This window comes from Coregonus clupeaformis, unplaced genomic scaffold (genome assembly GCF_020615455.1).
Source record: "Coregonus clupeaformis isolate EN_2021a unplaced genomic scaffold, ASM2061545v1 scaf0082, whole genome shotgun sequence".
Lineage (NCBI taxonomy): Eukaryota > Metazoa > Chordata > Actinopteri > Salmoniformes > Salmonidae > Coregonus > Coregonus clupeaformis.
Window position 1 is genome coordinate 395,001 of NW_025533537.1, and position 15,000 is coordinate 410,000.

Consider the following 15,000-nt stretch of genomic DNA (forward strand, 5'->3'; position numbering starts at 1 on the left):
CACTGGAGGACGTCTAAGTGTCGAGGTTTAGGGATCAGGTTTGTTTTGTGGAACTCGGGGTGGGTGGTGTATCTCTGATTAAGTATGTGGAGCTGGCAGTGTGTGTGTTTGTGCGTGTGTGTGTGTGTGTGTGTGTATGTGGATGGTGTGTGTGTGTGTGTGTGTGTGTGTGTGTACGCACTGCCTAGTAGGATGGAATTGACTTGTAGATCATAATTAAATGTTGTTGTTTTCTGTTTTCCTTCCCTCTCCTTCCCTCTCCTTCTCTCTCCTTCTCTCTCCTTCTCTTTCCTTCCCTCTCCTTCTCTCTCCTTCCCTCTCCTTCCCTCTCCTTCCCTCTCCTTCCCTCTCCTTCCCTCTCCTTCCCTCTCCTTCCCTCTCCTTCCCTCTCCTTCTCTCTCCTTCCCTCTCCTTCTCTTTCCTTCCCTCTCCTTCTCTCTCCTTCCCGCTCCTTCCCTCTCCTTCCCTCTCTCTCTCGCCCCCCACCACTCTCTCTTTCTCTCCTCTCCTCCCCCTCTCTCCTCCCCCTCTCTCCTCTCCTCTCCTCTCCTCCCCCTCTCTCCTCCTCTCAGCTGGAGATGGACAGAGTGTCCAGATGGACTCCATTAAGTCAGGCTTCGTGGGTTCCCAGGTGGAGCTGCGTTGTATCTTCGTTAACTCCAACCCCCCGGTCAAGATCTCTCAGGTCACATGGCAGAAGTTCCTGAACGGCACCAAACAGAACGTGGCCATCGCCAACCCCTCGCTGGGGGTGTCCGTGCTCCCGCCCTTCAAGGAGAGGGTAACCTTCAAGCAGCCGGCGGTCCGTCACCGCACCCCGTCTCTGGAGGATACCACCATCATGTTCTCCAACCTGAGGCTATCTGATGAGGCCGCATACATTTGCGAGTACACCACTTTCCCTGCTGGGAACCGAGAGAACATGGTCAACCTCACTGTGTTTGGTAAGGACGAGTTAACACAATATCAACCTCACTGTGTTTGGTAAGGACGAGTTAACACAATATCAACCTCACTGTGTTTGGTAAGGACGAGTTAACACAATATCAACCTCACTGTGTTTGGTAAGGCTCAACAACCCAATATGACACCACAAGACATTCTAGTCAATTAGACGTGAGAACCAAGAGAATGTTACAGCTATGTGAGATGATGTCTTGAAAAGGGACACAATAAGAAACATACCCTGCCCTTGACCTGCCCTTGACCTGCCCTTGACCTGCCCTTGACCTGCCGTTGACCTGCCCTTGACCTGCCCTTGACCTGCCCTTGACCTGCCCTTGACCTGCCCTTGACCTGCCCTTAACATGCTATGAAGTAAGTAATTGTGAGGTCAGACACTAAAGCGCTCTAACATTGGAAAACCTGTCACTCAGCCAGACTGTGTTTCTGTGAAGGTGTTGGAGATGTCAGGTCACTCAGCCAGGCTGTGTTTCTGTGAAGGTGTTGGAGATGTCAGGCCACTCAGCCAGACTGTGTTTCTGTGAAGGTATTGGAGATGTCAGGTCACTCAGCCAGACTGTGTTTCTGTGAAGGTGTTGGAGATGTCAGGCCACTCAGCCAGGCTGTATTTCTGTGAAGGTGTTGGAGATGTCAGGCCACTCAGCCAGGCTGTGTTTCTGTGAAGGTATTGGAGATGTCAGGCCACTCAGCCAGGCTGTGTTTCTGTGAAGGTATTGGAGATGTCAGGCCACTCAGCCAGGCTGTGTTTCTGTGAAGGTATTGGAGATGTCAGGCCACTCAGCCAGGCTGTGTTTCTGTGAAGGTATTGGAGATGTCAGGCCACTCAGCCAGGCTGTGTTTCTGTGAAGGTATTGGAGATGTCAGGCCACTCAGCCAGGCTGTGTTTCTGTGAAGGTATTGGAGATGTCAGGCCACTCAGCCAGGCTGTGTTTCTGTGAAGGTGTTGGAGATGTCAGGCCACTCAGCCAGGCTGTGTTTCTGTGAAGGTGTTGGAGATGTCAGGCCACTCAGCCAGGCTGTGTTTCTGTGAAGGTGTTGGAGATGTCAGGCCACTCAGCCAGGCTGTGTTTCTGTGAAGGTATTGGAGATGTCAGGCCACTCAGCCAGGCTGTGTTTCTGTGAAGGTATTGGAGATGTCAGGCCACTCAGCCAGGCTGTGTTTCTGTGAAGGTATTGGAGATGTCAGGCCACTCAGCCAGGCTGTGTTTCTGTGAAGGTGTTGGAGATGTCAGGCCACTCAGCCAGGCTGTGTTTCTGTGAAGGTATTGGAGATGTCAGGCCACTCAGCCAGGCTGTGTTTCTGTGAAGGTGTTGGAGATGTCAGGTCACTCAGCCAGACTGTGTTTCTGTGAAGGTGTTGGAGATGTCAGGCCACTCAGCCAGGCTGTGTTTCTGTGAAGGTGTTGGAGATGTCAGGCCACTCAGCCAGGCTGTGTTTCTGTGAAGGTGTTGGAGATGTCAGGCCACTCAGCCAGGCTGTGTTTCTGTGAAGGTGTTGGAGATGTCAGGCCACTCAGCCAGGCTGTGTTTCTGTGAAGGTGTTGGAGATGTCAGGTCACTCAGCCAGGCTGTGTTTCTGTGAAGGTATTGGAGATGTCAGGCCACTCAGCCAGACTGTGTTTCTGTGAAGGTGTTGGAGATGTCAGGTCACTCAGCCAGGCTGTGTTTCTGTGAAGGTGTTGGAGATGTCAGGCCACTCAGCCAGGCTGTGTTTCTGTGAAGGTGTTGGAGATGTCAGGTCACTCAGCCAGGCTGTGTTTCTGTGAAGGTATTGGAGATGTCAGGTCACTCAGCCAGGCTGTGTTTCTGTGAAGGTGTTGGAGATGTCAGGCCACTCAGCCAGGCTGTGTTTCTGTGAAGGTGTTGGAGATGTCAGGTCACTCAGCCAGGCTGTGTTTCTGTGAAGGTGTTGGAGATGTCAGGCCACTCAGCCAGGCTGTGTTTCTGTGAAGGTATTGGAGATGTCAGGCCACTCAGCCAGGCTGTGTTTCTGTGAAGGTGTTGGAGATGTCAGGCCACTCAGCCAGGCTGTGTTTCTGTGAAGGTGTTGGAGATGTCAGGTCACTCAGCCAGACTGTGTTTCTGTGAAGGTATTGGAGATGTCAGGTCACTCAGCCAGGCTGTGTTTCTGTGAAGGTATTGGAGATGTCAGGCCACTCAGCCAGGCTGTGTTTCTGTGAAGGTGTTGGAGATGTCAGGTCACTCAGCCAGGCTGTGTTTCTGTGAAGGTATTGGAGATGTCAGGTCACTCAGCCAGGCTGTGTTTCTGTGAAGGTATTGGAGATGTCAGGCCACTCAGCCAGGCTGTGTTTCTGTGAAGGTGTTGGAGATGTCAGGCCACTCAGCCAGACTGTGTTTCTGTGAAGGTGTTGGAGATGTCAGGCCACTCAGCCAGGCTGTGTTTCTGTGAAGGTGTTGGAGATGTCAGGCCACTCAGCCAGGCTGTGTTTCTGTGAAGGTGTTGGAGATGTCAGGCCACTCAGCCAGGCTGTGTTTCTGTGAAGGTATTGGAGATGTCAGGCCACTCAGCCAGGCTGTGTTTCTGTGAAGGTGTTGGAGATGTCAGGCCACTCAGCCAGGCTGTGTTTCTGTGAAGGTATTGGAGATGTCAGGCCACTCAGCCAGACTGTGTTTCTGTGAAGGTGTTGGAGATGCCAGGTCACTCAGCCAGGCTGTGTTTCTGTGAAGGTGTTGGAGATGTCAGGCCACTCAGCCAGGCTGTGTTTCTGTGAAGGTGTTGGAGATGTCAGGTCACTCAGCCAGGCTGTGTTTCTGTGAAGGTGTTGGAGATGTCAGGCCACTCAGCCAGGCTGTGTTTCTGTGAAGGTGTTGGAGATGTCAGGTCACTCAGCCAGACTGTGTTTCTGTGAAGGTATTGGAGATGTCAGGCCACTCAGCCAGGCTGTGTTTCTGTGAAGGTGTTGGAGATGTCAGGTCACTCAGCCAGGCTGTGTTTCTGTGAAGGTATTGGAGATGTCAGGCCACTCAGCCAGGCTGTGTTTCTGTGAAGGTATTGGAGATGTCAGGTCACTCAGCCAGGCTGTGTTTCTGTGAAGGTGTTGGAGATGTCAGGCCACTCAGCCAGGCTGTGTTTCTGTGAAGGTGTTGGAGATGTCAGGCCACTCAGCCAGGCTGTGTTTCTGTGAAGGTGTTGGAGATGTCAGGCCACTCAGCCAGGCTGTGTTTCTGTGAAGGTGTTGGAGATGTCAGGCCACTCAGCCAGGCTGTGTTTCTGTGAAGGTGTTGGAGATGTCAGGCCACTCAGCCAGACTGTGTTTCTGTGAAGGTGTTGGAGATGTCAGGTCACTCAGCCAGGCTGTGTTTCTGTGAAGGTGTTGGAGGTGTGCTGTATTCTAGTCACACAGTAATATTGCTTTCATGTAACCAGAGAACGCTGCAGAGTTCAGAGAAATAAATATGTACAGTGCCTTCAGAAACTATTCTCACCCCTTGACTTGTTCCACACGTTGTTGTGTTACAGCCTGAACTTAAAATCAATTAAATTTAGATTGTTTTTGTCACTGGCCTGCACATAATACCACGTAATCTCAAAGTGGAATTATGTTTTTCAATTTTTCTTACAAAACAATTTAAAAATGAAAAGCTGAAATGTCTTGAGTCAATAAGTATTCAACCCCTTTGTTATAGCAAGCCTAAATATGTTCAGGAGTTAAAATGTCCTTAACAAGTCACCGAATAAGTTGCATGGATTCACTCTGAGTGAAATAATAGTTTTTAACATGATTGTTGAATGACTACATCATCTCTGTACCACACACATACAATTATATGTAAGGTCCCTCAGTCAAGCAGTGCATTTCAAACACAGTTTCAACCACAAAGACCAGGGAGGTTTTCCAATGCCTCGCAAAGAAGGACGCCTATTGGAAGATTGTAAAAAAAAAAAAAAGACATTTAATATCCCTTTGAGCATGATGAAGTTACTAATTACACTTTGGATGGTGAATCAATATAAAATATACAACTAGTCACTACAAAGATACAGGTGTTCTTCCTAACTTAGTTGCCGGAGAGGAAAGAAACCGCTCAGGGATTTCACCATGAGGCCAATGGTGACTTTTAAACAGTTACAGAGTTTAATGGCTGATAGGAGAACACCCAGGATGGATCAACATTGTAGTTACTCCACAATACTAACCTAAATTACAGAGTGAAAAGAAGAAAGCCTGTACAGAATAAAATATTCCAAAACATGCATCCTGTTTGCAACAAGGCACTAAAGTAATATTGGCAAAGCAATTCACTTTATGTCCTGAAAACAAAGTGTTATTTTTGGGGCAAATCCAATACAACACATTACTGAGTACCACTCTCCATATTTTCAAGCATAGTGGTGGCTGCATCATGTTATGGGTTATGCTTGTAATTGTTAAGGACTGTGGAGTTTTTCAGGATAAGAAATTAATGGAATGGCGCTAAGTACACGCAGAATACTAGAGGAAAACCTGGTTCAGTCTGTTTCATTCACCTTTCAGCAGGACAATAACCTAAAACACAAGGTCAAATCTAAACTGGAGTTGCTTACCAAGAAGACAGGGAAAGTTCCTGAGTGGCCTAGTTACAGTTTTGACTTAAATCTGCTTGAAAATCTATGACAAGATCTGAAAATGGCTGTCTAGCAATGATAAACAACCAATTTGACAGAGCTTGAATAATTTTGAAAAGGATAATGGGCAAATGTTGCACAACCCACCACGTGTGGAAAGCTCTTAGAGACTTCATCAGAAAGACTCCCAGCTGTATTCGCTGGCAAAGGTGTTTCTAACATGTATTGACTCGGGGGTTGAACACTAATCTAATGAAGATATATTAGACCACTCACATAACAGAGGACGAAACAGAAAATAAAATAAAAAGCCTGATAAAACTGCAGTTCCTCACCATGAAATGACAGCGCTCAATAAAGATTGTTTAAAGAAGAACACCAGCAACTTGTATTTGTTGGTGTGTTTTCCATTAAGCCCCATCAAAGAAAAAGCCCTTGTCTTAAGTAGTGACTTGTCCCTGTAGCTCCATCAGCCTTAAGTAGTGACTAGTCCCTGTAGCTCCATCAGCCTTGTCTTAAGTAGTGACTAGTCCATGTAGCTCCATCAGCCTTAAGTAGTGACTAGTCCCTGTAGCTCCATCAGCCTTAAGTAGTGACTAGTCCATGTAGCTCCATCAGCCTTAAGTAGTGACTAGTCCCTGTAGCTCCATCAGCCTTAAGTAGTGACTAGTCCCTGTAGCTCCATCAGCCTTGTCTTAAGTAGTGACTTGTCCCTGTAGCTCCATCAGCCTTGTCTTAAGTAGTGACTTGTCCCTGTAGCTCCATCAGCCTTGTCTTAAGTAGTGACTAGTCCCTGTAGCTCCATCAGCCTTAAGTAGTGACTAGTTCATTTAGCTCCATCAGCCTTAAGTAGTGACTAGTCCATGTAGTTCCATCAGCCTTAAGTAGTGACTAGTCCCTGTAGCTCCATCAGCCTTAAGTAGTGACTAGTCCCTGTAGCTCCATCAGCCTTGTCTTAAGTAGTGACTAGTCCCTGTAGCTCCATCAGCCTTGTCTTAAGTAGTGACTAGTCCATGTAGCTCCATCAGCCTTAAGTAGTGACTAGTCCCTGTAGCTCCATCAGCCTTGTCTTAAGTAGTGACTTGTCCCTGTAGCTCCATCAGCCTTGTCTTAAGTAGTGACTAGTCCATGTAGCTCCATCAGCCTTAAGTAGTGACTAGTCCCTGTAGCTCCATCAGCCTTGTCTTAAGTAGTGACTAGTCCATGTAGCTCCATCAGCCTTAAGTAGTGACTAGTCCATGTAGCTCCATCAGCCTTAAGTAGTGACTAGTCCCTGTAGCTCCATCAGCCTTAAGTAGTGACTAGTCCCTGTAGCTCCATCAGCCTTGTCTTAAGTAGTGACTTGTCCCTGTAGCTCCATCAGCCTTGTCTTAAGTAGTGACTTGTCCCTGTAGCTCCAACAGCCTTAAGTAGTGACTAGTTCATGTAGCTCCATCAGCCTTAAGTAGTGACTAGTCCATGTAGTTCCATCAGCCTTGTCTTAAGTAGTGACTTGTCCCTGTAGCTCCATCAGCCTTGTCTTAAGTAGTGACTAGTCCCTGTAGCTCCATCAGCCTTAAGTAGTGACTAGTTCATGTAGCTCCATCAGCCTTAAGTAGTGACTAGTCCATGTAGTTCCATCAGCCTTGTCTTAAGTAGTGACTAGTTCATGTAGCTCCATCAGCCTTAAGTAGTGACTAGTCCATGTAGTTCCATCAGCCTTGTCTTAAGTAGTGACTAGTCCCTGTAGCTCCATCAGCCTTAAGTAGTGACTAGTTCATGTAGCTCCATCAGCCTTAAGGAGTGACTAGTCCATGTAGTTCCATCAGCCTTGTCTTAAGTAGTGACTTGTCCATGTAGCTCCATCAGCCTTAAGTAGTGACTTGTCCCTGTAGCTCCATCAGCCTTGTCTTAAGTAGTGACTTGTCCCTGTAGCTCCATCAGCCTTGTCTTAAGTAGTGACTAGTCCATGTAGCTCCATCAGCCTTAAGTAGTGACTAGTCCCTGTAGCTCCATCAGCCTTAAGTAGTGACTAGTCCCTGTAGCTCCATCAGCCTTGTCTTAAGTAGTGACTTGTCCCTGTAGCTCCATCAGCCTTGTCTTAAGTAGTGACTTGTCCCTGTAGCTCCATCAACCTTGTCTTAAGTAGTGACTAGTCCCTGTAGCTCCATCAGCCTTAAGTAGTGACTAGTTCATGTAGCTCCATCAGCCTTAAGTAGTGACTAGTCCATGTAGTTCCATCAGCCTTGTCTTAAGTAGTGACTTGTCCATGTAGCTCCATCAGCCTTAAGTAGTGACTTGTCCCTGTAGCTCCATCAGCCTTGTCTTAAGTAGTGACTTGTCCCTGTAGCTCCATCAGCCTTGTCTTAAGTAGTGACTAGTCCATGTAGCTCCATCAGCCTTAAGTAGTGACTAGTCCCTGTAGCTCCATCAGCCTTAAGTAGTGACTAGTCCATGTAGCTCCATCAGCCTTAAGTAGTGACTAGTCCATGTAGCTCCATCAGCCTTAAGTAGTGACTAGTCCCTGTAGCTCCATCAGCCTTGTCTTAAGTAGTGACTTGTCCCTGTAGCTCCATCAGCCTTGTCTTAAGTAGTGACTAGTCCCTGTAGCTCCATCAGCCTTAAGTAGTGACTTGTCCCTGTAGCTCCATCAGCCTTGTCTTAAGTAGTGACTAGTCCCTGTAGCTCCACCAGCCTTGTCATCTCCAAGCCCTTATCTTGTCTGTGCCTCAAATGACACCCTGTTCCCTATATAGTGCACTACTTTTGACCAGGGCCCGTAGGGACACAGCCATAGTGTGTCAGACAGCCTCCTTAGTCCTCTGAGGCCCTATTGGTGTTCTGTCGACTGGTGCTGTGTGTGTCTGTGTGTGTCTGTGTGTGTGTGTGCGTGTGTGTGTGTGTGTGTCTGTGTGTGTGTGTCTGTGTGTGTGTGTGTGTGTGTCTGTGTGTGTGTGTGTGTGTGTGTGTGTGTGTGTGTGTCTGTGTGTGTGTGCGTGTGTGTGTGTGTGTGTCTGTGTGTGTGTGTCTGTGTGTGTGTGTGTGTGTGTGTCTGTGTGTGTGTGTGCGTGTGTGTGTGTGTGCGTGTGAGTGTGTGTATGTCTTTGTGTGTGTGTTGTCTGAGGCTCAGTGAATTCCAGGAAACCTGTTTGTAGATAACCGACTGACAGCGTTCAAAGAGGCCTCTTCATATCATAGCTATCTGCAGCTCTTCATATCTGCTCCACAGCTACAGTTTATCTTTTGAGCGTTCTCTCGTGCTTACCTGAGCCTGCCTTTTGATGTCACATTAGTACATTGCTAATTGTCAGCCCTCAAAGGATTTAAATTGGAAGACTTTGTTCATTTGGAAGGCTTTTGCATCTGTTGAAGCTTTCTGACAACTGGGTTTGGCTTTGAGCACGTCAGGGAGGGATGTTCCTTTCTCGATTTAAATCATCACAAAACCTCCCACCCTAGAGTCATTAACTTCAAATAGAGTTATCAGTCAATCTGAGGCTTAATGTTGAAGTGAAGTGAAGTTGAAATAATTATAAACCTACATGGGAATTATATTGAAAGAAAAATACACAAAAACCGAAAAGTAATTTACTTCACAGAAAGCTTTATTTTATTTTTTTATGAAAGGCATTGGCATTGAGATGGTGGTGAATTCAAAACAAACTAATAAGACCAGTAAAAACTATTTAATTTAATGTTTCCTTCTGCACTTTTAATAAAAACCCTATCCACCCTTTAATCACTATTTGTTGTTTGTTTGTTTGCTATATGTGATGTTTTGATAGGAGATACGTTTGTATTTTGCCATGATTGTTGCTTTTCAATAGTTTGTTCTTGGTGTCAAAATGACCCCTGTTGGTAATCCAAGTTAGAGGCATGAGGGTTAATCACTGTGTTTGCATACCAGATCCAACAGATCCAACAGATCCAACAGATCCAACAGATCCAACAGATGATCCATTTACTCTCCCTCTTTCCTTCCAGCGCGACCTCAGAATCATATGACCTTGACCACGCCCACCATCGTGGCCCGCCCCCAGAAGCGGAAGATGACCGTGGCAACCTGCCTCTCGGCGAATGGAAAGCCTCAGAGCGTGATCAAGTGGGACACGAGGCTGAAGGGCGAAGCCACGTTCCAAGAGACGCAGAATGCCAACGGCACGGTGACCGTTAGGAGCAACTACGTGGTCGTGCCGAGCAGGGAGACACACAGACAGAAACTCACCTGCATCGTAACCTACCGCGACGAGAGGATGACTGACAGCATCGTGCTCAACGTGCAGTGTGAGTTATCACAGTTGTTTACATGTCAATCAATCAACCAATCAATCACATTTTCCCCAAAGGGAAATGTGGTTTCTGAGCAGGATTTACATGATAAATACACTATAACATACATTTACATTTACATTTTCGTCATTTAGCAGACGCTCTTATCCAAAGCCACTTACAAATTGGTGCATTCACCTTAGTTTTAGATTCCGTCTCTCACAGTTGTAGTGTACCTATGATAAAAATGACAGACCTCTACATGCTTTGTAAGTAGGAAAACCTGCAAAATCGGCAGTGTATCAAATACTTCTTCTCCCCACTGTGTGTATATATATATATATATATATATATATATATATATATATATATATATATATATAGATAGATAGATAGATAGATAGATAGATAGATAGATAGATAGATAGATATTTTATATTATTTTTTATTTTATTATATATATATTTTTTTGGGAGGGGTGGGGTAAGGGTGGGTAGAAGGATTACTTTATCCTATCCCAGGTGTTCCTTAAAGAGGTGGGGTTTCAAGTGTCTCTGGAAGGTGGTCAGTGACTCCGCTGTCCTGGCGTCGTGAGGGAGCTTGTTCCACCATTGGGGTGCCAGAGCAGCGAACAGTTTTGACTGGGCTGAGCGGGAACTATGCTTCCGCAGAGGTAGGGGGGCCTGCAGGCCAGAGGTGGATGAACGCAATGCCCTCGTTTGGGTGTAGGGACTGATCAGAGCCTGAAGGTACGGAGGTGCCGTTCCCCTCACAGCTCCGTAGGCAAGCACCATGGTCTTGTAGCAGATGCGAGCTTCAACTGGAAGCCAGTGGAGTGTGCGGAGGAACGGGGTGACGTGAGAGAACTTGGGAAGGTTAAACACCAGACGGCTGCGGCATTCTGGATGAGTTCTAGGGGTTTAATGGCACAGGCAGGGAGCCCAGCCAACAGCGAGTTGCAGTAATCCAGACGGGAGATGACAGGTGCCTGGATTAGGACCTGTGCCGCTTCCTGTGTAAGGCAGGGTCGTACTCTGCGAATGTTGTAGAGCATGAACCTACAGGATCGGTTCACCGCTTTGATGTTAGCGGAGAACGACAGGGTGTTGTCCAGGGTCACGCCAAGACTCTTTGCACTCTGGGAGGAGGACACAACAGAGTTGTCAACCGTGATGGCAAGATCATGGAGCGGGCAGTCCTTCCCCGGGAGGAAGAGCAGCTCCGTCTTGCCGAGGTTCAGCTTGAGGTTGTGATCCGTCATCCACACTGATATGTCTGCCAGACATGCAGAGATGCGATTCGCCACCTGGTTATCAGAAGGGGGAAAGGAGAAGATGAATTGTGTGTCGTCTGCGTAGCAATGATAGGAGAGGCCATGTGAGATTATGTGATGATCTCTAGAGGAGTTTTGGGACACAGTCACCGTGGTGGTGTGATGATCTGTAGAGGAGTTTTGGGACACAGTCACATTGGTGGTGTGATGATCTGTAGAGGAGTGTTGGGACAAATTCACAGTGGTGGTGTGATGATCTGTAGAGGAGTAATGGGACAAAGTCACAGTGGTGGTGTGATGATCTGTGTTGGGAGTGTTGGGGCACAGTCACAGTGGTGGTGTGATGATCTGTAGAGGACTGTTGAGACACAGTCACAGTGGTGGTGTGATGATTTGTAGAGGACTGTTGAGACACAGTCACAGTGGTGGTGTGATGATCTGTAAGGGAGTGTTGGGACAAAGTCACAGTGGTGGTGTGATGATTTGTAGAGGACTGTTGAGACACAGTCACAGTGGTGGTGTGATGATTTGTAGAGGACTGTTGAGACACAGTCACAGTGGTGGTGGGATGATCTGTAGAGGAGTGTTGGGACAAAGTCACAGTGGTGGTGTGATGATTTGTAGAGGACTGTTGAGACACAGTCACAGTGGTGGTGGGATGATCTGTAGAGGAGTGTTGGGACAATGTCACAGTGGTGGTGGGAATGGGAGATATACAGATGTATGATCTTCATTTCATCACTCTTTTGTTGCTGAGAATTTTCCTGCACAGCAGGAAATGAAAACTTGTAGTTTATTCAAGGTTTTAAAAAGCATCTAAAGTTAGTAATTTCCCATTTTTAAATATCAGACTTGATTTTCCCTAACAAAAAGTGTATCAGCCCCTACAAAAATGTCCATTAATTATAATACACATAATAATTCACATTTCCTTGTTGCAGGATAATTTCCCTGCTGTAGCAAACTGTCTCAAATTAAGATCCTACATCTGTAAGGGCTTTTCCCTGATCCAAACGGAGCTGTACTGATCTGGCCTGGCTCTGAATCCACTCTAGTGAAGGACAATGTGAAAATAAAATATCTGTGTTAGTACGGTTCAGGTCGACCCTATGGTGTGAATCAGACAATACTGTACTATTCTGACACCATCTATCTGTCCCTGACAGATGAACCGGAGGTGAAGATTGAGGGCTTCGATGGTAACTGGTACCTGAACCGTCAGGACGTCAGCCTCACCTGCAACGCTGACGCTAACCCTCCTGTCACCGTCTACCAGTGGAAAGTGTAAGTCTCAACCTATTCATTCAGAGGACCTTCTATTTACAGGTTCAGGATGTCTGTTTGAAAGGGGTAGGGGGTACAAAGCAAGCTGGAAGTGTAGCTAACATACATTCTACAAAACTTGTTCAAGACTTAATGCACATTATTGTATGAAATCTATTTGTTTCATATACGTCATGAGAAACAGGCCCAAAGTTTGGAATTCATGATATTTGAACGAGTGGTCTGAAATGAGCCATTCTCCAAAACCCTGTTCAAGACTTAAACACGTAATGCATGTTAATGCTGTAATGAAACTGCCACAAAGTGAAGTGTTTATATGAGAGGACTGGTGAACCTCATTTATTCCACGTTGGTTCTCCAATCGGGGTTTTAAAAACATAAAGCAACAAGATATCTTTCCCTCTCCATCAATCTTTCATTAATTCATCTCAGTTTGATGATGAGGCTTGGAGATGAAGGGACAATAGGGCTATTAACAACAACACACAGACACATTATTGTTATTTAATTTTTTTGTATTTGACCCTCTTTTTCTCCCCAATTTCGATCTTGTCTCCTCGCTGTATCTCCGCAACGGGCTCGGGAGACGAAGGTCGATTCTATTTTATCTATAGTATCTAGTCTGTTTTATCTACAGTATATATTTTATCTACAGTATATACAGTCCCAGTCCAAGGTTTGGACACACCTACTCATTCAAGGGTTTTTCTTGGTTTTTACTATTTTCTACATCGTAGAATAATAGTGAAGACATCAAAACTATGAAATAACACATATGGAATCATGTAGTAACAAAAAAGTGTTCAACAAATCAAAATATATTTTATATTTGAGATTCTTCAAATAGCCACCCTTTGCCTTGATGACAGCTTTGCACACTCATGACATTCTCTCAACCAGCTTCACTTGGAATGCTTTTCCAACAGTCTTGAAGGAGTTCCCACATATGCTGAGCACTTGTTGGCTGCTTTTCCTTCACTCTGCCATTTGACTCATCCCAAAACATCTCAATTGGGTTGAGGTCGGGGGATTGTGGAGGACAGGTCATCTGATGCAGCACTCCATCACTCTCCTTCTTGGTAAAATAGCCCTTACACAGCCTGGAGGTGTGTTGGGTCAATGTCCTGTTGAAAAACAAATGATAGTCCCACTAAGCCCAAACCAGATGCGATGGTGTACCGCTGCAGAATGCTGTGGTAGCCATGCTGGTTAAGTGTGCCTTGAATTCAAAATAAATCACCAACAGTGTCACAAGCAAAGGATCCCCACACCATAACACATCCTCCTCTATGCTTTACGGTGGGAAATACACATACAGAGATCATCTGTTCACCCACACCACGTCTCACGAAGACACAGCGGTTTGAACCATAAATCTGAAATATGGACTCCAGTCCAAAGGACACATTTCCACCGGTCTAATGTCCATTGCTCGTGTTTCTTGGCCCAAGCAAGTCACTTCTTATTATTGGTGTCCTTTATTAGGGGTTTATTTGCTGCAATTTAACCATGAATGCCTGATTCACAGTCTCCTCTGAACAGTTGATGTTGAGATGTGTATGTTACTTGAACTCTGTGAAGCATTTATTTGGGCTGCAATTTCTGTGGCTGGTAACTCTAATGAACTTATCCTCTGCAGCAGAGGTAACTCTGGGTCTTCCATTCCTGTGGCGGTCCTCATGAGAGCCAGTTTCATCATAGCGCTTGATGGTTTTTGTGACTGCACTTGAAGGAACTTTAAAAGTTCTTGACATTTTCTGCATTGACTTACCTTCATGTCTTAAAGTAATGATGGACTGTTGTATTTCTTTGCTTATTTGAGCTGTTCTTGCCATAATATGGATTTGGTCTTTTACCAAATAGGGCTATCATATTAGATATAGATATAGGTATGTACAGTGGGGAGGTATGTACAGTGGGGAGAACATGTATTTGATACACTGCCGATTTTTTGCAGGTTTTCCTACTTACAAAGCATGTAGAGGTCTGTATTTTTTTATCATAGGTACACTTTAACTGTGAGAGACGGAATCTAAAACAATAATCCAGAAAATCACATTGTATGATTTTTAAGTAATTAATTTGCATTTTATTGCATGACATAAGTATTTGATCACCTACCAACCAGTAAGAATTCCGGCTCTCACAGACCTGTTAGTTTTTCTTTAAGAAGCCCTCCTGTTCTCCACTCATTACCTGTATTAACTGCACCTGTTTGAACTCGTTACCTGTATAAAAGACACCTGTCCACACACTCAATCAAACAGACTCCAACCTCTCCACAATGGCCAAGACCAGAGAGCTGTGTAAGGACATCAGGGATAAAATTGTAGACCTGCACAAGGCTGGGATAGGCTACAGGACAATAGGCAAGCAGCTTGGTGAGAAGGCAACAACTGTTGGCGCAATTATTAGAAAATGGAAGAAGTTCAAGATGACGGTCAATCACCCTCGGTCTGGGGCTCCATGCAAGATCTCAACTCGTGGGGCATCAATTATCATGAGGAAGGTGAGAGATCAGCCCAGAACTACACGGCAGGACCTGGTCAATGACCTGAAGAGAGCTGGGACCACAGTCTCAAAGAAAACCATTAGTACACACTACACCGTCATGGATTAAAATCCTGCAGCACACGCAAGGTCCCCTTGCTCAAGCCAGCGCATG

At 45.8% G+C, this 15,000-nt stretch overlaps 1 protein-coding gene across 2 annotated transcripts in view; it reads left to right on the forward strand.

Annotated features, from left to right (window-relative positions):
- nectin1b (nectin cell adhesion molecule 1b) overlaps positions 1 to 15,000 on the forward strand; it is a 568,693-nt gene that overhangs the window by 96,825 nt on the left and 456,868 nt on the right. For both annotated transcript variants that reach the window (XM_045213155.1, XM_045213154.1), the window contains exons 2-4: positions 573 to 944; positions 9,494 to 9,793; positions 12,218 to 12,335. In XM_045213155.1, the coding sequence (XP_045069090.1) occupies positions 573 to 944; positions 9,494 to 9,793; positions 12,218 to 12,335 (790 nt within the window). The remainder of the gene's footprint in view (positions 1 to 572; positions 945 to 9,493; positions 9,794 to 12,217; positions 12,336 to 15,000) is intronic.